This window comes from Salmo trutta, chromosome 19 (assembly GCF_901001165.1).
Source record: "Salmo trutta chromosome 19, fSalTru1.1, whole genome shotgun sequence".
In the NCBI taxonomy this organism is placed as follows: domain Eukaryota; kingdom Metazoa; phylum Chordata; class Actinopteri; order Salmoniformes; family Salmonidae; genus Salmo; species Salmo trutta.
The window spans coordinates 11,413,322-11,436,198 of record NC_042975.1 but is presented as its reverse complement, the minus strand read 5'-3'; the positions used below and the strand labels follow the sequence as shown (position 1 = coordinate 11,436,198).

At 43.7% G+C, this 22,877-nt stretch overlaps 3 protein-coding genes across 6 annotated transcripts in view; 1 reads left to right on the top strand and 2 right to left on the bottom strand.

The window, feature by feature from the left end:
* LOC115153991 (septin-8-A) overlaps nt 1-2,361 on the bottom strand; it is a 56,247-nt gene extending 53,886 nt beyond the window's left edge. Inside the window, exon 1 of one of the 2 annotated variants that reach the window (XM_029699731.1) lies at nt 2,050-2,361. In XM_029699731.1, coding sequence (XP_029555591.1) covers nt 2,050-2,079 — 30 coding nt within the window. In that variant the 5' untranslated portion in view covers nt 2,080-2,361. The remainder of the gene's footprint in view (nt 1-2,049) is intronic. The other variant, XM_029699732.1, reaches the window with a different exon arrangement.
* A 478-nt stretch (nt 2,362-2,839) lies between these two features.
* Nucleotides 2,840-5,120, top strand: sowahaa (sosondowah ankyrin repeat domain family member Aa). The gene has a single exon (XM_029699730.1). It carries the CDS (start codon nt 2,979-2,981, stop codon nt 4,419-4,421), a length of 1,443 nt encoding a protein of 480 aa, XP_029555590.1. The 5' UTR covers nt 2,840-2,978; the 3' UTR covers nt 4,422-5,120.
* A 6,785-nt stretch (nt 5,121-11,905) lies between these two features.
* Nucleotides 11,906-22,877, bottom strand: part of LOC115153989 (protein Shroom3) — a 36,130-nt gene continuing 25,158 nt past the window's right edge. For 2 of the 3 annotated variants that reach the window (XM_029699726.1, XM_029699727.1), the window contains exons 2-8: nt 18,990-21,724; nt 18,771-18,823; nt 17,827-18,459; nt 15,921-16,514; nt 14,833-14,938; nt 13,647-13,919; nt 11,906-13,285 (exon numbers count right to left, since the gene is read on the bottom strand). In XM_029699726.1, coding sequence (XP_029555586.1) covers nt 13,031-13,285; nt 13,647-13,919; nt 14,833-14,938; nt 15,921-16,514; nt 17,827-18,459; nt 18,771-18,823; nt 18,990-21,587 — 4,512 coding nt within the window. In that variant the 5' untranslated portion in view covers nt 21,588-21,724 and the 3' untranslated portion in view covers nt 11,906-13,030. Of the gene's footprint in view, nt 13,286-13,646; nt 13,920-14,832; nt 14,939-15,920; nt 16,515-17,826; nt 18,460-18,770; nt 18,824-18,989; nt 22,289-22,877 lie in introns of those variants that run through there. The other variant, XM_029699728.1, reaches the window with a different exon arrangement.

Below are 22,877 nucleotides of genomic sequence, written 5' to 3'. Positions count from 1 at the left end.
ATCATGGGGATATAAGACTGTCAAAGAAAGTGAATTTCCAAGACAATAATGGTACCGGTTTTCCAAGCGGATGATTTTCCTTAGAGATTGTCTCATGTCAAAAATCTCACACTAACTTGTGGTACTACACATATCATTGAATCTAGTATCATATGCATCAATAAAGCCATTATTATACACATTTTGGGCAAAATGAACTAAGTTCCAAGGAATATCGTGGCAATAAAACTCCGAGGCATACCTTCCACCTCAAGGCAACGTGTGTGGCTCTAATTGTATGAATACCATGTAGGCCTCATGATACAGCTGATGTTCTTAGGGGCCAGTAAGAATCAAACATGCTACAGCTGCTACGGGCAATTCATTACATGAATCAAGGCCAAATAGATCTCTAAAGTAGAATACAATCGATGCCCCCCTACTTCTCCTTTTATTGTTTGGACACATTGATTACATTTTACATTTTAGTCATTTAGCAGACGCTCTTATCCAGAGCGACTTACAGTAGTGAATGCATACATTTTATACATTTATTATTTTTTCCCCCGTACTGGTCCCCCGTGGGAATCGAACCCACAACCCTGGCGTTGCAAACACCATGCTCTACCAACTGAGCCACATGTTTCCCATACAAAGTCCTGCGTACAAAAAAAGCCTACAACATTGCCTCAATTGTGTGTTTCATCTTCTAAAACTTGGATAGTCAATGGAAATGCTACTGTGTACCCTCACTAATTTCAGCGCATCCCCTACTAAAATCTAAGCAATCATTTCATTCTGTAATCACTGTCTACTGGGCAATACAATGGAGCCTTTGGGGAGTACTGTGTCAGCATGCAATCTGCAATTTGGGGGGTGTTATCTCTCTCTTGATGGTGAATCATCTCCCTTCACTAAAACAAATGTGACAATTTGAAGGAGTGGCTCATCTATTTATCCCAGAATCATAGTGCTTACTGTCTAAGTCAACAACAAGGAATCTCCATATGGATTCGCTAAAAGTGCATTAACACTGTGGATCTCGTTTGTTTTTAATAAGCAAGAAAATGCTTATCACACCATCTTGTGTAGAGTCTTTGTGGCATCATTTTTTGACTGTCATACATGCAATCATAAGCATGGTTTAGGTTTTGTGTTGTATTCAGACCAAAGGCTCCCGAGTTGCGCAGCGGTCTAAGGCACTGCGTCTCAGTGCTAGAGGCGGCACTACAGACCCTGGGTCGATTCCAGGCTGTATCACAACTGGCCGTGATTGGGAGTCCCATAGAGTGGCGCACAATTGGCACAGCGTCATCTGGGTTAGGGTTTGGCTGGGGTAGGCCGTCATTGTAAATAATAATTTGTTCTTAAACGACTTGCCTAGTTAAATAAAAGGTTAAATTAAACAATGAACAAAAATTTTAAAAAACTAATGGAAAAAACTAATCAAAACGGCTATGTTCTGAGTATTTTGAATTACTGAACAGAAAGATGCCAACCTTGTTTTCTTCTTCAAATTATTAGAAGACTTTCTGTGAGTAAATGGCAGTTAAATCTCCATCACAACGTTGACATAGTTAGTACGTTGGTTAGCCTATAAGCATCATTTTAGACTGCTTAAACAGGAAGTTACAATGTAACCACATGTCAACACCTTTGTTTTTCAAAGGAAACATGTAAAACATAAAACCAACTAATGATTAGTAAAACAATGTTGCTACATTGTAGCCGGTGTGGGGTAGGCTAAATGCTTGACATAGAATTGGGAAAACTACAATTGGCTGTACCATACGGTGGTAGACTATGTGAGCACCAATAAACAGTTGGTGCAACTCAATGAGTAATGATACTAATGCACATTTTTATACTGCCGGTATTAACTATCGATGCCTCTATATGTAGGCCTATTCATTCAGAAGCTCGCAAATAATGAATGATCCATGTCCTGAGCAGAACCCCATCAGGACCGTGAATCCCTATTGATAGTCCACACTTCCAGGAATAATTAGAATGTACCTTATATAGCTGTATATTACTCATAGGCGGAACATTATATCAGTGTGTACTTACAGAAAATATGTCTACGTCCGTAGCAGCCATGGTGCGAAATATATGTGTTTTAATGCCGAGCTGGACGAAAGGAAACTGCCCTCGTCTCACTCTCTCTGTAAGCTAGCTGACACAAGCTTGGTTGCGCTTCCAATATGGCTACTTCCTGGAAACTCCCATTTGCCTTCGGAGCTACACAATCCAGAAGGACAAGACTGCGCGCTGAAAATATGGGACGTTCTGACTGTTGTAATTAAATCATCTTTGACAATTTGCAAAATTGTATAATTGACGTTTACGCGCTGATGATATGAACAGCCATCGATGAACTATGTTGCCTCGCAAGTCGCTCATGGGATTTGTAGTTTGCGGAGCTTTAGCTGCCTTTTTAAAGTCAACGTTTTGTTTTGTTTAGGCTACTGTAAAAACGATTAACCTATCTTAAAATGTTACTTTTAGTGAATATCGAGACATGAACCCTAAAAAAATATTGACTAAAAACGATTCCTCGCATTCTACACCACTTCAGAAAAAGTGATGTGAGCCAGGTCTGAGGTCTTGAAACAGTGTAACCTGGCATTTCTACTGTTTTTGAAACATTGTATCGCCTTTTCCTAAAATATTGTAACGCATAATTGTATCAATGTTTATCATTCTATGCATATGATATGTTAAATAAATATGAGAATGGTCAGCTACTCCGGGTTAGCTACAGTAACAGTTAATGAGTAACAGTTAATGTTAGACGACTACAGGCTACTCCCCCAGACACCTCTGCACCACCCCAAGACAGAAGTCTGCACACATTATTCAAATTTATTCCACGTGTCCCCGGAAACTGCAGGTAGGGCGAAGGTACAGTTTCTGACAGGTATCGCGGATTATATGTATGATAAGACACTTTCGGTTGTTCCTTCTGAATTGACATTTTTGGTTGTAGGGTGCTCAAAATGGATTTGACTCAAGAAGCTATTATCGCGCTGTTGATAGAAGAAGGGGGGAAGTTGAAGAATTCCGAGTTGCTGATTAAATTCAAAGATTCCCTGAACTGCACTGATCCCGCAGAGAAGAAACAGAACAGGGATCTATTCAAAAGGTTTGTGAACACTGTTGCTGTCGTGAAAGAAATTGAAGATGTCAGGTATATTGTACTGAAGAAAACATATCAGCATTTGTTACAAGAAACAGAGGATGTTCAAAAGTCTGAAAGTGAAGACGTCCCCGAGCCAGGTGAACCCTCACCTGCATGGAACAGTGAGAGCAATGCACATTCTCAAAATGGAGGAAGTGAGACAAGTTCTGAAAATGTCCAAGAACCTGTTATTACAAGTGTCGGTGAATGCGTCTCAAATGACAGTGACATGCATTCATTTATAGAGCTGGCATTAAAAGAAAAAGTGGATTTCAAACCAAAAAGGTCACTGAATTTCAACATAGACCATACTTCTGTTGCGCAGAGAGAATATATCTCCTCTGGGGGGGCTGTGTATCCTGGGAAGACAAAGAACCCTAGTGTGCAGAATACATTTGGACTGCCTTTACGAATGCCTCCAAACTTGACCAGAATAGAGATCCATAAACTAAAATCTGAGGAGGATGATGGCCCTCCAAGGAGAGCTGGTTCCACTGACCAAGATGCACACTGCTCCTCTAGAACCAAGAGAAGACCATCCACTAGGAGTGTGGGTTTAAGCTCTCCGCTACCAAGGAGGGCTGTCAAGATCACCAAACCCTCTGAGGAGCCCAAGTACACATCCACAGTCCCCCTGGAAGAGGCAGAGCACGAGTGGCTGGTGAGGTCTGCTGCTGGACACTGGAGACGGGTGTACGGCCTGCTCCTCAGAGACACACAGCTGGCAGAGAAGAAGGACTTCATGTCCGGCTTCACAGCCCTTCACTGGGCGGCCAAGTGTGGTAACAGTGAGATGGTGGGTAGTATCATCAACATATCCAGGCAAGGTGGAATGGACCTCGACGTCAATGCCAGAACATATGGAGGGTACACGCCACTGCACATTGCTGCTTTGCATGACCAGGAGTTTGTGTTGGCCATGCTGGTGCATGAATACGGAGCGGATGTGAATATAAGGGACAATTGTGGAAAGAAGCCATATCACTACCTGCGCAAAGGGATTTCTTCTGAGGTGAGGGAGCTGCTTGGTGAACCTAAGGTCCAGCCCCAGGAAGTTCTCCAACCGGAAAGGGAGGAGCTAGATATCTTCCCAGAACTCTCCAAAGGCTTGCATACGATAAGTCGCCTCTTCAATCCCCATGTGGAGAAAAAGAAAAAGCACAAGCAAAGACCCTCGGTCTATTCGCTGGGTGTCGACCCGAGGGATGAGGGAGATGAGAGTTCATCCAATCACAGAGAGACCTCAGATGCATTTAAGTAACATGAGTCTGATGTGAAATACAATAATACATTTTGATATTTTGCACAAAATCTATTTAGCTTTTCAGGGTTTTTACTCTGATATGGATACAAACATACGGGGTTTTGAGAGGAACATTCATTTGTGTTGAACTTTGTTTTTTATAAATCAACAAGTGCAGCCATCATAATTTCATTACTCTTTTTTTAATCAAACAAACACTTATTACTAGTATGGAAGGTATAGTATCAAATGTACTACTCTCTGTGTCATGTAATCAATATCATTTATAATGTATCTAATCGTGTTAATATTGAAAAAGAAATGCATGACTTCATAGACGAGGTATCGATGGGATTTAGCATCAATTTCAGCAGATCCTGCAGATAAATAAAAATCCATTAACACATTATTGTTTTTGTCCCTGTACTAAACCTGTACATAAGAGATGAATATGGCTTCATGTCTGGACATTAAAACTGCCTTCACTCTCAGGGGTTGTCATATATTAGATTTTCTGTCTAAGAAACACATTTGTTTGAAGAGGTTGCCGCAGTACTGAATAATTGTGAAAGTGAACAATACTATGTGGCCTTACTGTTTAAGATTCCCGTAGTATGAATGTGTTATGATGAGTGAATATTGATACAATGTTTAAAGGATTGATTTGGTGAAATGCAAAGATATACTATGAAATATTTATCTGTGATTTTCAAGTCACATGCATCTTGTCTTTCTTCCATGTTTTATACAATATATACTTTAGTAATTTGTTAGTGTTAGTAAAACAACATTGTTTGATGTACAATGCCTTCAGAAAGTATTCACACCCCTTGACTTTTTCCACATTTTGTTATTTTACAGCCTGAATTTAAAATTGATTAAATTGAGATTTTGTGTCACTGGCCTACACACAATACCCAATGTGGAATTATGTTTTTAGGAATGTTTACAAATTAATAAAAATGTAAAGCTGAAATGTCTTGAGTCTATAAGTATTCAACCCCTTTGGTTATGATAAGCCTAAATAAATTCAGGACTAAAAATGTGCTTAACAAGTCACTTAAGTTGCACAAACTCACTCTGTGTGCAATAATAGTGTATAACATGATTTTTGAATGACTACCTCATCTCTGTACCCAACACATATATTTATCTGTAAGGTCCCTCTGTCGAGCAGTGAATTTCAAACACAGATTCAACCACAAACACCAGGGAAGTTTTCCAATGCCTCACAAAGGGCACCTATTGGTACAGATAAAAAGCAGACATTGAATATTGAACATTTTGAATTAACCTTTACTTAACGAGGAAAGTCATTTAAGAAGAAATTCTTATTTACAATGACAGCCTACCCCGGGCAAACCCTAAACCCGACAACACTGGGCCAATTGTGCGACACCCTATGAGGGCTTTGTGTTGGAGCCTATTTATTCCTATTTAAGAAATAAGAGCCAGGCCTAACGTTACCTGTTCGACAGACAGGGCAGTTAAGTTAAAACCAAGACTCGAATTAAGGGGGGTATGCCATAGGCCTACTTTTTATTAAAGAAAATTGCAAAAAGCACAGGCCTACCCCTAGTTAGCTGAAGACTTTGATTAATTTAAAACGGATCCGATTATATAAGTGATCTATAACAGCGCTTTGGTCCGCGATGCTTTATGCTAGAAACAAGCAATAAAATACTTGGGAAAGACGTGATTCAGATGCATATGGGATATAATTGTTTCACTTATTTGACATTCAGAAGCTGAGACAAACAATTTACTTTGCTTGGGAAGTAATCGAATTCTGTCACTATCATTTGATTAAGTTAGGCTATTTTATTTCTGTACAATAGAAGATGTTTAAACACAGATCTATTTTAAAGAAACACCTGTGACCTTCTCTCGTTGGGTTAAGCCACGAAAGAAGAGTAGCCAGCAGTTAAAGCTTCCAGTTTTCTGCTTCGGTAGGCTTACTCTGTCTGGGTTGGAAGGGTGGGCCTAACTTTTGAAAGTACCAAGCTCAGAATCCTAATGATGTCTCAGATTTCATTATTTGCTAACAGAGACAGTTTTGATGCTAACAAGACACTGATTGAGCGTTGGAGAGATATGATAAAATGAATGATAAGATGAACACGTAGGCCTATCTCTTTATCCATTCTTAGTCATTTCAGTAATTTGTGTGGTATTAAAAAAGATTCTGCTGATATGTAAAATGACGTAAAATTGCATGAAATGTTTAGAAAAGGCCTTTCCATTTAATGTTTGCCATGTAATGCTTACACGATGAAGAACAGTTTCTAAAGCTGCATATCTAAGGCTCTGGTCTGTCCAAGAAATGAGGGTAAACGGAAGGTATGTTCTCTGCTATCCACTTTGTTTTAATTATTATTTTGGGTACAGGGGAGGGTCACTTTTTTTCAAGTGTTCAGGAAGGGTTTAGGTAAAATATATTTTGCTGAAGGGAGGGCCATCCATTTTCATTTCAGACAGGTCCGATTTTCTCCATGTAATCCTTATTATAAATAATGTTCACTCACTTAGAATCACATTTGTCAGTGATTACAGCTGTGAGTCTTTCTGGGTAAGTCTCTAAGAGCTTTGCACACCTGGATTCTACAATATTTGCACATTCTTCAAAAAATATTTCAAGCTGTGTTATTAAATTGGTTGTTGGTCATTGCTAGACAGCCATTTGCAAGCCGATTGAAGAATAAAATGTAACTAGGCCACTCAGTGACATCTTGGTAAGCAACTCCAGTGTATATTTGGCCTTGTGTTTTAGGTTATTGTCCTGCTGAAAGGTGAATTTGTCTTCCAGTGTCTGTTGGAAAGCAGACTGAACCAGGTTTTCCTCTAGGATTCTGCCTGTGCATAGCTCTATTCTGTTTCTTTTCAGCCACCACCATGCTTGAATATATGAAGAGTGGTGCTCAGTGATTTGTTAGATTTGCCCCACATAACACATTGTATTCTGTACAGGCTTCCTTTTTTCACTCGGTCATTTAGATAAGTATTGTTTAGGGGATACCTAGTCAGTTGTAGAACTGAATGCTTTACACATTTAACCCAACCCCTCTGAATCAGAGAAGTGCGGGGTTGCCATAATCGACATCCACGGTGCCCGGGGAACAGTGGGTTCACTGCCTTGCTCAGGGACACAACGACAGATTTTTACATTGTCAGCTCAGGGATTTGATCCAGCAACCTTTTGGTTATTGGTCCAACGGTCTAACCACTTGGCTACCTGCCGCCCCAGGAATAACTACAATGTTGTTGATCCGACCTCAGTTTTTTCCTATCACAGCCATTAAACTCTGTAACTGTTTTTAAGTCACCAGTTGCCTCATGGTCAAATCCCTGAGCGGTTTTCTTCTTTTCTGGCAACTGAGTTAGGAAGGACGCCTGCATCTTTGTAGTGACTGGGTGTATTAAGCCACCATCCAAGGAGTAATGAATAACTTCACCATGCTCAAGAGGCTCCCGAGTGGCACAGTGGTCTAAGGCACTGCATCGCCATCACTACAGACCCTGGTTTGCTTCCAGGCTGTCTTTTCTTCCAGGTATCCATTATGTAAATGTGTTCCATCCCTTTCTGTCTTTTTTTCTCCAATAAATTTGCTAATATTTCTAAAAACATGTTTTTACTTTGTCATTATGCGGGATTGTGTGTAGATGGGTGAGAAACCAATATATTACATTTATTTTGAATTCAGGCTATAACAACAAAATGTGGAATAAGTTAAAGGGTATGAATACTTTCGGAAGGCACTGTAGATACAACCATTACTGAACTCAGGAATCCTAAATATCAGCATGTGAAATGTCTCCCTGTTGGTTTCGTGGCTTCATACAGGCATCATGAGATTGTGATTCAGCTAACTGAGCGTGGACCCTGAGGCTGAAGAGATGAGAAGTGAACAGGCTTACTCAAGCTATGTTCCTGGCATTTTCATGATGTCACCTCCCTCTGTGCCAAGCCAGTTCTCACCCCGTGGTCAGAGCAAATGTTTCCACTGCAGCAAGGCAAGGGGCAAAAAGGACACAGTACTGGTTGCTGTTTAATACACAACATTCACTGGACTTCTACCCATAGTCCTACACTTCCGTAGCCAGAATATTCACTGGACCCCCAACCGTCACCCCCAGTAGCTTGAATATGAGATCTCAGTCTCTGAAATGTACTGTATCACACAGGTGTTGCCATCCTTGTATGCATTGTGTTTGTCAGTGCAGAATCCCAGTTAGTTGTATGTCCTGTTTGCTACCGTAGGTCTACGCTTAGCGTGATCTCCTCTGGTAACCGTGAGAGTCAGATGAAAGGTACTTTGTGATGGGAAGTGAGATAGTGGTTGGTGTATTCTGGCGTCTCTCCTTCCCCTTCTAGAGTGACGTGCCAAAAAACAAAATCCAGATTTTTTTTCTGACATTCAGCACCTCATAATAGGCATTTGTTGTTGTTCACTAACAAACTTGGTAGCGTTCCATCAGAGATGCTAACGAGGCCAGAGAACATGGGGCGATGCCTCCCTTCAACACGCCGATCCAATCACACTGAATTAGAGCAACACAGCCTCTCTCCATATAACATGTAACATATTACGGAAGAGATACAGCAATAACTGTTATTAACTTCTATTAACAGTGTGAATCTGTTCAAGTTGTTTCAAAACGTCTAAACTAGTCAAATGTACTTCAGGACATTTTTAATTAGAAATAGCAAACTCACAGTTTGGTGGAAGGAGAAAGTTTAATGTATTCACAATATAAGAAACGTCATGGCATTCAAAATTCCAAGAAACAAATGAAGCACTCTCCACAAGGCAAACAAAACACAAAACAGAGAGGCAACAGTCAGTCAGACACAATGAAGACAGCCAGAGGAAATGCAAGTACAAAGGCTCATTGTCATCACAAGACTGGAATTGATTGAAAACCAATGAACGTGTCATTCATTGTGATCATCTCTCTCTCTAATCTGGTCTCTGTCTCAGTTACAAAACCCTACCCCCAATAAACAAACAATATCTCTTTCAAAAACAGCCCTTTTGTGGGAATTTGAAAAAACACTTTTTGACAAATGGATAAAAGTGATAAGTTAAACAATAATGCATGTTTACATACATAACAGGAAATAGCATGGGTCTGTTAAATGTAAGAATGTGCACTTCTGTTGGTCCTATGCTGTCTCTCTGTTCCCTATGCTGTCTCTCTGTTCCCTATGCTGTCTCTCTGTTCCCTATGGTGTCTCTCTGTTCCCTATGCTGTCTCTCTGTTCCCTATGCTGTCTCTCTGTTCCCTATGCTGTCTCTCTGTTCCCTATGCTGTCTCTCTGGTCCCTATGCTGTCTCTCTGTTGGTCCTATGCTGTCTCTCTGTTCCCTATGCTGTCTCTCTGTTCCCTATGCTGTCTCTCTGTTCCCTATGCTGTCTCTCTGTTCCCTATGCTGTCTCTCTGGTCTTTCGCATGCCTCAGGAATTACTTCAGGCCATATAAACAACAAGTCTGAGGCAGAGTCCCGCTCACTTAACCGTTGAGGCCGTCCTCTGTACAAAGTTTGTTTACCAAACCGAAATGGACATCACCGTAAATCTCCAAAGAAATGTTTAGGGTGAGAGTTGAACAGTATAAATCTTAATATTTTGTGGAAATGCAGGTTTGCGTTCTCTTCTCTCCAATCATTTGACATTTCACAAAACAATTAACACCATTCTGTTGATGAACATTGAATGTCTTTTTTTGTTGTTGCTCCAAACAGGATGTTCAGTTCTGCTACCATCACTGACTGAGGGAGTCCTCAAACAGAAGATCCACACATGGGTGAACGTGATATATAGTCTCGCTATTGTTATTTTACTGCTGCTCCATAATTACTTGATACTTATTTCTTTTTCTTATCCGTATTTTTTTAACTGCATTGTTGGTTAGGGGCTCGTAAGTAAGCATTTCACAGTAAGGTCTACACCTGTTGTATTTGGTGCATGTGACAAATACAATTTTATTTGATATAGTACATGAGCACATGTACACTATATGACCAAAAGTGAACATCTCATTCCAAAATCATGGGCATTAATATGGCGTTGGTCCCCCCCTTTGCTGCTATAACAGCCTCCACTCTTCTGGGAAGGCTTTCCACTAGATGTTGGAACATTGCTGCGGAAGCCACAAGGGCATTAGTGAGGTTGGGCGATTAGGCCTGGCTCGCAGTCGGCGTTCCAATTAATCCCAAATGTGTTCGCTGGGGTTGAGGTCAGGGCTCTGTGCAGGCCAGTCAAGTTCTTCCACACCGATCTCAACAATTTATGTATGGACCTCGCTTTGTGCACGGTGGCATTGTCATACTGAAACAGGAAAGGGCCTTCCCCAAGATTTCCCTTTACTGGAACTAAGGGGCCTAGCCCGAACCATGAAAAACAGCCCCAGACCATTATTCCTCCTCCTCCAAACTTTACAGTTGGCACTATGTATTGGGGCAGATAGCGTTCTCCTGGCATCTGCCAAACCCAGATTTGTCCATCACAATGTCATAATTTCAGAGAACGCGTTTCCACTGCTCCATAGTTTAATGGCTGCGAGCTTAATACCATGGTGATCTTAGGCTTGTGTGCGGCTGCTCAGGCAAGGAAACCCATTTAATGAAGCTCCCAACAAACAGTTCTTGAGCTGAAGTTGCTTCCAGAGACATTGTGGAACTCGGTAGTGAGTGTGCAACCGAGGACAGATGATTTTTACGCACTACAGCACTCGGCGTTCCCGTTCTGTGACCTACCACTTCGTGGCTGAGCCATTGTTGCTCCTGCACATTTCCACTTCACATTAGCAGTACTTCCAGCTCTAGCAAGGCAGAAATTTGATGAACTGACATGTTGGAAAGGTGGCATCCTATGACGGTGCCACGTTGAAAGTCACTGAGCTCTTCGCTAAGGCCGTTCTACTGCCAATTTTCTTCTATGGGGATTGCTGGCTGGTGCTTGATTTTGCCAAATCCACTAATTAGAAGAATGAGTAGGTGTTCCAAAGGTTTTTCCTTTATTATTACAACTACAATAATAGTGAAGACATCAGAACTATGAAATAACACATATGGAATCAAGTAGTAACCAAAAAAAGTGGTAAAGCAAAATATATTTTACATTTGAGATTCTTCAAATAGCCACCCTTTGCCTTGATGACAACTTTGCACACTCTTGGCATTCTCTCAACCAGCTGTATGTAGAGTATGAGGAGCAATAAAATATTCATCTGTGAATTAATAGGATTGGGAAAACAAACAAGGACCAAATACAAAGAAAACCCACAGTACTGTTACGCAACAGGAAAAGGCTTCTCTCATACTAATCCCCTCACAATGAACACATATCAATCAGAGTGCTGCAAGTAAGCCTTGCTGGATCATCATTAAGCACAGAATAATAACAGCTCTCTGTGCTTTCACTTGGTCAAATATTCAATATAAATTAATAACAAAACCACAACATTGATCATATCGAAACAGAACGACATCACACAAGACATTAATTATTATGGAAATAATGTCTAAAATGAAGATTTATTGTAGTGCAATTCCACACAAGTCAAAACAAATAAATACACTCCCTCATGAGGAGGGCTTTTTCTGGGTAAGGCTTACATTGAAGGTCACCATAGGGATTCCATATTATTAGAGCGAGAACAGATTCACTGCTTCTAGAGTGCAGAGACAGCCAACAAAAAAACATCTGGCGGAAGGAGGTAGAGGACCGACAGGGAGAGTTAAAACACCTGTGGTCAAGTTCTTGGGCATTTCATTTTTAATAATTTAAAGTAAGCATAGTTTGTGAGATCCAAAGGATATTTTCAAGCAAATAATCTGGAATGGAAATGCTTCATTTCATTTTAAGAGGTTTACCTCTTTAGTGGAACTTTGTCAGCATGAGACCACAATACATGACTGTAGCCTAAATAGCAATGGTAATACTGTACATAATCGGCCTCGTTGAATGTGCTTATGTACCATATAAAACCCCATAATGCGGAGACATCCTCTACAAATCAGTATAAAAAATAACATTGGCTGGAGTAAGGCTTAGCGTTTGAAATAAATGTTTTCAAAAGAAAACAGAAACGTGCAGTCACATATCAAAGTGTTTTTTTTTTTCATTCACCTTTTTGGTTTTTATCTAGTGCCTTCATTTTAAATGCATTAAAAAAAAACTACAAATATATGGAGATTAAATCTACCGCCTATTTTGACTGAGATATACAGCATTTATCACCCTCTTTCAAGCTCTGACAGACACATACAATCTAGTATGAATGATGAACAAGACCACAAGGCCAGAATACAATCCTAAATACAATCCTAAAGCTTATTTTATATATATATATAAAATATCTTTTTAAGTTGCAGGCAGAGGTGAAAAGGACATATCACTTTTCATTTTAAAAGGTGATGTACAGGACATTCCACATCGTAGTCCTAACTTCAACACCCTTCTAAGACACATATATTCCTTATACATACTATGGACACCCATGTGATTGTGCTGGCTGGTAACAACCCAGGATGGAGGAAGCAGAGGGGATTCAGGGCTCTATAAGCCCTGAGAGGTGATGGATGGCTGGGGGAGATGAGTAGAATGGTGACCTAGTGGTGGTCCTCATGGAGGGAGGGTGTTGAGCAGGGACTCCAGCTGCTCTTCCCCCAGACGCTGCGTCTCATCTAGGTCCTTCATCCTGATGAGGAGCGAGGCCTTGGTCTGGACGAAGCACCGGTAGTCCTGGAGCTGCTCGGCTGTCAGGCAGCGAGACAGGAAGTTAGACACCATCTGCTCCCGTCTGTCCAGGTTGTCCTTCAGGTCTTTGGCATCCTCCCGCTGCTTACACAGTAGACGGTGACGGTTGTCCAGAGAATCCTGCCAAGGGATTAAAAAAAAGATTGCTTAATTTCATCCACAACATTCCCTAAAATGTTTAATCATTATCCAATGTGTACTAGTAGTGTAAATGGAAAGGTGTTTTGCTGTTCAGTTCCACAGTAAAGTGGTGCAGTATTTCTTTAGGTCAACAGAGGGCAGGGCAGATAGAAATGTGCATGGAAACTGGTTGAGTTTCAGTGACTCATTGTAAATACCAGCACTGGTGATAGCAGCAGAAAATACAATGCCCTAAAACACACTCAATAAACAGGACAGTCAATGTGAAATTCACAGAAAATAATTCAACTATGAGCCTTGAATGCACATCTGTTCAAAGCATGACTACAGTCTCTCTCACTTTCTCCTCTGCGTCTGTGTGCTGGTCCACAGTACTCAAGGCGTTCTGCACGCGGGCTAGCCGGGCGGACAGACACAGCAGCAGGCTAACCACGCGCTCCAAGTCTCCTACGAACAGGCCGTAGCGCTCCAGCTCCACTGCTGTACAGTGCTCCCGAACCAGGGCCTCCACGGCCTCGCCACGCATCCCGTTCTCCTTCACCTCCACCTGCAGGGCACCACGGGGCTCCCCCAAGGCCAGCAGGCGCTCCTCAATACACGTCACTAGCAGCCTCTGTAGGAAGGGGAGGGAATTGGGGAGTTTGAGAGAGAACACTATACTTTACAATATAGTCTGCTTGTGGGTGTGTGATTTGTGAAAGAGAGGAGACATAAGGCTTGTCACGGTCAGCTCAAAACAAACAGGATATAAGATAGGAGTCTGACAGTTTCTGGCATCTCAATAATCTGGCCAGACGTTGAACTGATGCCAAACATCGTTAAACTGCATCCAGGGCACAGTTTTCAAAATGTTTTATCCAGAATGATACAGATTCTGTAATCCTCTTTTTTGCTATCCAGGATCAGATCGATCTGGCATTTTTGAGCCAGTTTGAGAAAATAACCTGATAGGATCCTTTCTGACCCAGAGACCACAATATCAATATCACAGAATCCACATTTTCAGTTCTTTGAACAGGCCTCCTCGCCATCTACTGGGCAGGTTGTGGTAGTACTTCCCAACTCAACAGAAAACAAAGTTGATTAAACTAAATGTATAAAGGTTGATAAAAAAAAAGGTATAATTTTTGGGTTTTTAAACATACAATCCTGATTAAAGCTCAGATTGGATTACCAAATCATTATCCTATCCAGAGGATCAGAATATAACTTTTCCGTTTTGAAAAACCCAATTCTAACCTTTAATCCTATCCGATTGCCGAAATCCGATCGGAAAACTTTTGAAAAACTGGGCCCTGATGATATTCAGATCACATGAGGTTGGTATCTGAAGCAGAAAAAGTGGAATGTTATCAAACACATGCTTTCCAGGTGTTTGCTGCCATTCCATTTGCTCCGTTCCAGACATTATTATGAGCCGTTCTCCCCTCCGCAGACCCCACTGATTCAGATGACATCATCAACTGGCAGAGATCAAGTAAATACACTTCTATAACAAAACCAAAAAAAATGCACAGCTAAATTACCTTCTTCTCTGTGACATCCATCTTGCTTAGTGGCTCTGGTTGGGGTTGGACTTCCTCATCAAGAGGAGATGTGGGAGGTGCTTCAGGATCATCCACTGTTTTAGAGCTTAGGAAGACAGACACACACACACACACACACACACAGAGAGATATTGATGTATATGGATGAGATCAACCTCGGAATAATGTCCATGCATCTTTAGCCATGCATTTGTCTTTACATGGACACATGTCTTTTAATCTATCCAGGTGCAGTGACGTAACACCTGCTGATCCAGGACGTGGCCATCAGACACCTGAACAGTACAACGTAACACCTGCTGATCCAGAATGTGGCCATCAGACACCTGAACAGTACAACGTAACACCTGCTGATCCAGAATGTAGCCGTCAGACACCTGAACAGTACAACGTAACACCTGCTGATCCAGGATGTGGCTAACACCTGCTGATCCAGGATGTGGCCATCAGACACCTGAACAGTACAACGTAACACCTGCTGATCCAGGATGTGGCTATCAGACACCTGAACAGTACAACCTAACACCTGCTGATTCAGGATGTGGCCATCAGACACCTGAACAGTACGACGTAGCACCTGCTGATCCAGGACGTGGCCATCAGACACCTGAACAGTACGACGTAGCACCTGCTGATCCAGGATGTGGCCGTCAGACACCTGAACAGTACGACGTAGCACCTGCTGATCCACGACGTGGCCATCAGACGTAACACCTGCTGATCCACGACGTGGCCATCAGACGTAACACCTGCTGATCCAGGACGTGGCCATCAGACACCTGAACAGTACAACCTAACACCTGCTGATCCAGGACGTGGCCATCAGACACCTGAACAGTACGACGTAGCACCTGCTGATCCAGGACGTGGCCATCAGACACCTGAACAGTACAACCTAACACCTGCTGATCCAGGATGTGGCCATCAGACACCTGAACAGTACAACGTAACACCTGCTGATCCAGGACGTGGCCATCAGACACCTGAACAGTACAACGTAACACCTGCTGATCCAGGACGTGGCCATCAGACACCTGAACAGTACAACGTAACAATGAGATACTCACCCGTCAGCAGCATGCAGTGTCATGCTGCTGTCTCTCTGCTTCTTCTTATAGTGCTCCTCCATCAACAGAGTGTCTTCTGACAGCAGCTGCTCCATCAGCATCAGCGCCGTCTTACGATTGGTCAACGGGTACAGTACCCGTGCCAGCGATTGGTCTGCTGTGACCACGTCCTCCACCAGCTCCTCCCACTTTGGCTCCTCAGTGGTGGGTGTCTTTTCTGGGCTCTCTGTCTCTCCTGCTGGGGTCTCCTCCTCCTTCTTGGTTTCCTTGTCTTCTCCTGGGTGTTGGCCCTCTCCACTCTGGCAGGTGTCAGTGTCAGGGTCTGGTGTGGTGGAGGAAGTTGTAAGGGGCTCACTAGCTGCTGGAGCAGGGGCTAGAGTCTCTCCCTCTGTCAGATTATCAGAAAGGGCTGGGCCCTCGTCCTCCACTTGGCTCCCTGGTTCAGGTGGTATGACCCACAGAGTCGGGTCTGTGGTGACTCCACAGCTCAGGGAGACTTCCTGAGAGGCCTCGGGTTGAGGAGTCTCAATGGGCTCGTCCACTGACTGCTCTCTCTCCACAGTGTGTTGTATAGGAGGGGCGGTTTTCACACTGCTGGAAAAAGAGAGATATTAGAAAATGGAATATCAACAGTGATCAATAGCCATTGTTACTTTATACAGTGCCCTCCACTAATATTGGCACCCTTGGTAAATATGAGCAAAACAGGCTGTAAAAAAAGATATACATAAAACATTTTTTCTTGGTCTTCCATTCAAAATATTAACAAAAATCTCACTTTTATTAAAAATAAAATTCTTACATTAAAACAAATATTTTTCTCAAATATATGTGTGCCACAATTATTGGCACCCCTTCGTTCAATACTTTGTGCAACCTCCCTTTGCCAAGATAACTCAGCTGTTTTCTCCTGTAATGGGTAATGAGGTTGGAGAACACATGGCAAGGGATCTGAGACCATTCCTCCATCCAGAATCTCCAGATCCTTCAGACTCTGGAGGTCCACGCTTGTGGACTCTCTTCTTCAGCTCATCCCACAGGTTTTCTATAGGGTTTAGGTCAGGGACCTGGGATGGCCATGGCAAAACCTTGATTCTGTGGTCAGTTAACTATTTTTGTGTTGATGTGGAGGTGTGCTTTGGTTCGTTGTCCTGCTGGAAGATCCAACCAAGGCCCAGTTAGAGCTTCCTAGCAGAGGCAGTCAGGTTTTGATTTAAGATCTGCTGGTACTTGGAGTCCATGATATTATGTATCCTAACAAGTTGTCCAGATCCTTTGGAAGAAAAACAGGCCCACAACAAACATAAACCACCATACTTCACAGTAGGGATGAGGTACTTTTCTGCATGGATATCTTTCAGTCTACTCCAAACCCACCTCTAGTGTTTGTGTCCAAAAAGCTCAATTTTGGTCTCATCTGACCATAGAACCTGGTCCCATTGAAAGTTCCAGTAACGTTTGGCAAACTGTAGGCGCTTGAGTTTGTTGTTTGATTGGCCTGTATGTCACCTCATATTTATACCCCAGTGAAACAGGAAGTCATAGCATACCACTTAAGTATTCCTAATCACTCAAGTGAACTTAAAACGTAAAATATGAATGGGAATATACTTTAGTTAGATTTTACTCATAAGAATTTTTATGGATGCCAATAATTGTGGCACACATGTTTTGGAGAAAAATATTTATTTCACATTTCTTTTTTTCAATCATTTTATTTAAATTAAAAAGGTTCGATTTTTGAATGAAAGACCAAGAGGATAAACAGCAAAGACACTTATTTACAGCCCATTTTGCTCATATTTACCAAGGGTGCCAATATAAGTAGAGGGCACTGTACATTAACTTAATGATGAGAATTTTGTTTGGAGAGCGAGGGTCACTTTATCATAATATAGTCACATACTTGGAGCCAGTCTTGCTCTCGCCAGTGCCACTGGGATGGGTGGAGGGAAAAGTTGAGGTGGACTTGACCAATCTCTCACTGGACTGCTGAACGTTAGGGGACGGTGGGAGTGTGACGTCGCAGGAGAGCCCAGTGGTCTCTACCACCTCTTTAACCAAAGTGACAAAGTTGTATGATCCAGGGGACCCATCTGAACGAGCCCTGACCTGAGACGAGGTGTTTGAGTCTGGGGAGTTAGGCGTAGTGGACTTCCTGGTGCTTTTTGTCGTCTCCCTACTTTTCTCCCTACTGCCCAGCTGTGGTGCAGAGTCCTGCTTGAAGAGGGGCTTCCTCTGGGTCTGCCCCTGGGCTTTCTCCTGGCTCTCGCTGAAGGATGATATGCTGCTTTTTTCCTGGCCTGGTCCTGGGGCCCCCTGCCTGCTGCGGAGCTGGCCCAGCTGCTCAGAGCTCTCACTGAGGAGTGAGGAGCTGCTGACCTGGGACACACCCAACTCCTCCAGGGACTTTCCCCGCTTGACCACCATCCGGACCCGCCGACCCATCACCCGGACCCGCTGACCCTCAGGGACTAGCATCGCTTGGTCTCTCCTTACCACCACACTCTCCTCATCCACTGGCCTCTGAGTCTGAGCACTGAAAAGTTATACAGAGATTGTGATGAGCTAGAGATGCTTTGGAGACTTACGTTCCTGGTTCCGCTCAGATATTCTATGCCTTTACCTTACCCTAACCATAGCTGATGAAAAAATGACTCCCTGAACATAGCTGAAATTAAGTTTTATGTTTTGTCTACATACTTCATAGAATGGAATGTTGGTATATGGGTGTTCACTTTCAGTGCTGCAATAAATCACATCTGAGTAAACATCCATGTTCAACAGCATGGCATGGTATACAGTAAATCTTACATCCACTTTCACAATAAACACGTGAGGGCAACATACCTGGACGTGTCCATAGTATTGACTGGTGATGGATCATTCATGTAGTTGTGACCCTGCAGCCAAACATACCAAGAATCCCCATTCATAACACCCTTTGAACATCTGTGTTACATTCAGTAAAGTGACATGGTCCTCAATAAAAAAAAACTCAATACAATTCTACAAATCCTATTCAATTATTTTAAATACAATAATATCTAGAGTTCTGATGAGGCTTACCTGAAATGCACGAGGTGTTGAGGTGAAGCTGTTTCTGAACAACTCAAGTGGTTCTGGTTGGTCCAGAAGACTCTCCACAGAGGCAGACTTCCCCTGAGAGGGGCTGGGTGACTCTCTCCAGCTAGCCTGGTGGGAATGACCTCCGGACTGAGAGGAGCCGGAGCTGAACTGGGCATACTTCATGGAGCTGGAGGTCGAGTCCAGGACGCATCCAGCAGAATGGGGCCTGTACAGCTTCTTCTTGGGGTCTCCTTTATTCCCAGACTGAGGCTTGAGACCCCAGTCAGATGGCTTCCCAGCCATGGAGTGCCTCTGGTTGGGGGATTGAGAGGCTTGAGGGGCAGGCTGCTGGGGCTTAGCCACCTTGAGGCCCGTCTTGCGCTCCATGTAGGCCACCAGGGCCTTGTGCTGGAGGTGCTGCAGGGAGGTCTTGGAGAGGCTGGAGGTGGACAGGGCCCTGCCTTTGGTCTCAAACATCTTCCTCCTAGCCGCCACCAGGCCCTGTTCTCCCAGCTCCTCCTCATCGCCTGAAAGTACCAGCAGTCCTACTTCACCCGAGTCACCCAGCTGGTTCAGCTTCTCCGGCTCTGAGTAGCACAGCTTCTTCTGCTCTGAAGTCAGACGCCTCCTGCCCCCGATACGAGCCAACTGAGGCTGGGCAACGTTCTCCTTTTCACCGTCCTTCACCACGCTCTCTTTCTCAACCTCCTTCAGCATTTCCTTTATGTCCTCCTTATCTGTCCCCTCAGAGTGTGTTGGGGAGGGGGTGAGTGTATCTGCTGAGGTCTCAGAGTCCTGTGAAGAGGAGACTGTGTGAAGTACCGTGGGCCTGAGCTCAGGCCTCTGCCTCACTCTGTGGGGCCAGGACAGCTGCAGGTCACTCCTCTTAAAGGAGGTCTCCCTGAGGACCTTATCCTGGGCGCCCTTCAGTTTCTCCTTGTAGTACTTCTTAAAGGAGTCGTCCAGCGTGTTGCAGGGGTGGGCGATCGCCTCCGCGCTCTCCTCCTTGGATGTTTCACCCTGTGGTGTCCTATCACTACAGCTAACGGGAGCTTGCCTTTCCTGATGAGCAGCATTGAGGCCTGCATCTTCACCTTGCATACTGACCTCAATGTCATTTTTGGGCTTCAAATTCAAATTTAGGGCCGCCCTGTTGGCTCCAGTGAGGTGGTACAGCAGCGGGGTGTTTTCCTTGTTGATCTTCTGGCTGGCCACGCCTCCTAATGGCCGCCTCCTCCCTGCGTTGACTTGTTCGTCTCTCTTGTGGTGGGTGGCCTGCTCCATGTGGATTGGTGGTGGGACTTCCTGGTTGTGGGAATTTGATAACAGCGGACAGTTCTCCTCTCGGCCGCAGGAGAAGATGTGGTGGTTGGGGCTGTGATGCCTGCCGATCTCTCTGCTCTGGACCTTGAGACTTTGTTGTAAAGCATCGGAACTGCGGGAGCGCTGGATTAAAATGTGAGAGGGGCCATATGAAATCCTACTCTGAGTCTGTTTCACTTCATCTTGGCTTCTATCTTGACTCTTGGTGTAAAACTCTCTGACATCGGTTGTTGTGGTGTCATGGGTGATATAGTGCCTCTGTTGGGTGTTCCTGAACATGTGGTCCATGGTGCTGTGCAACCTCTCCCTGTCCACAGGCTCGGACACAGGGCTCTCACTGCCTTCCCCTGACACACACAGAGAACCATGCTTCAGACTGGACTCTGACGACTTACAAACACCTGTAACGAAGTAGAACTGGCCCTTGTGTTGGATGCTGCTGTTGACCATGTTCTGTGCCACATGCAAGGGGATGGCGGATTGCGGTGGCTCCGGCAGGAGGGACCTGTGGGGCTCTTGCGCCCTCTTACGGTGACCCTCCCAATGGCCGCCACCACCAGCCTGCTGATTAGGGTGCTGCTCAGGCTGACTCGTGCGAGGGGGTGATCGGCTTAAGATGTTTGCTGATGTTTGCTGCTCAGGGTTCTTATCCATGTGGTCAGAGTTGACTGGGTCCCTGTGATAGGGCTGTGAGGCCCGACGACCATAGACTCGGTCAGGCCTGAGACAGGCAGCATCAGGATTAGCTGTCCGGGGTCGTGGAAGAGACCTGTCTGCCAGCTGGCCCTCGGGACTGTGCTGCGCCCTGCAGTTCTCCAGGTTCCTGGTGGCTATGAAGCTGTCCAGGCGGTCGGTGGGTGGAGGCGGCTGAGGAGGAGGGGGTGGCAGCTTTTCTTGATTCTGATCACAGTACTGTGTTGCACTCAGGCAGACGTTGTTACGATACTGGTTTGAGATGGCCTCCATGGAGCGGTAGAGCTGATCCATGCTCTTGGCGTCAGAGTCGAGGACATTGGGGTGGTAGATGGCCTTCACATACTTCAGGTCGGCATAGTGCAGGCTGTGGTGCTGGAGGTCATCTGGAAGGAAGGGGTAGTCTGGGGCGTTGGAGCCCCCAGAGAAGGAGCTGTAGGCCGAGTCGCCCTTGCCGTGCTGGTATGTGAACTGGTCGATGCTGCTGGTGGACTTGACTGGGGAGAGCCGACTCAATGGTAGGCTCAGGGGGTGCAGGTCCAGGTTGCTCATTTTCTCAAAGTTTAAATTATAGGAATCCATCTGGCTTTGGAAACTGAAGTGTGGACACAGGTGAAATGGAGGTGACACCGACACATTCACCTTCAGTCTTTCACTTGAGAACTCAGGGTAATTTTCTGCCTTCTAAGCTTCTTTAGTAGTGTGCTTCTTGAATAACTCTTGGATAACAAAGAAAAGCAAAAACAGAAGGGTTATCTTAACAGAAATTAAATGTTATTTAACATGCTCCATTTCCTCCTCCTACAGCTGGGAGGTGTGGAAAACCCAACCCAAATATAGTTTTTTTTCTTGCCAACAAAAAACTCATAGGAAATGAGCTGCTTTCTCAGCATAGCAGACTGTGTTGACTACTAATACTATGTTTGTGTTAGATTCTCAACATGGCATGTCAACTGGGGCAACAACACTCGCTAGTTCAAAAGGTACAACCACAGAGCCTTTAATCTACACGCAATTAATAGAAATTCTCAGAGGATTGCAGGGTTTTTCTGCATATAATTTCGTATTTCCCCCCCGGGCCACCTATATATTATTTCAGATAAAAAAGAAAAACATTTTTTTCCCCCGGTGTAACACTCAGACAGGACACGTTTGTCAGGGGTGCAGTGTTTCCCTATATTCATTTAGCAGTACTCCAAAAAAATATTTATACATACCATACCTACCCGTTCAAAAGTTTGGTGTCACTTAGAAATGTCCTTGTTTTTGAAAGAAAAGCACATTTTCTGTCCATTAAAATAACATCAAATTGATCAGAAATACAGTATAGACATTGTTAATATTGTAAATGGCTATTGTAGCTGGAAACGGCAGATTTGTTTATGGAATATCTACATAGGCGTACAGAGGCCCATTATGAGCAACCATCACTCCTGTGTTCCAATGGCACGTTGTGTTAGCTAATCCAAGTTTCATTTTAAAAAGGCTAATTGATCATTTGAAAACCCTTTTGCAATTATGTTAGCACAGCTGAAAACTGTTGTCCTGATTAAAGAAGCAATAAAACTGGCCTTCTTTACACTAGTTGAGTATCTGGAGCATCAGGTGTGGGTTCGATTACAGGCTCAAAATGGCCAGAAACAAATAACTTTCTTCTGAAACCTGTCAGTCTATACTTGTTCTGAGAAATGAAGGCTATACCATGTGAGAAATTGCCAAGAAACTGAAGATCTCGTACAACACTGTGTACTACTCCCTTCACAGAACAGCACAAACTGGCTCTAACCAGAATAGAAAAGAGTGGGAGGCCCCGGTGCACAACTGAGCAAGAGGACAAGTACATTAGAGTGTCTAGTTTGAGAAACAGAAGCT

Coding starts and splice junctions, on each gene's coding strand:
- sowahaa (XM_029699730.1), top strand. CDS start 2,979: ATGGATTTGACTCAAGAAGCTATTATCGCGCTGTTGATAGAAGAAGGG.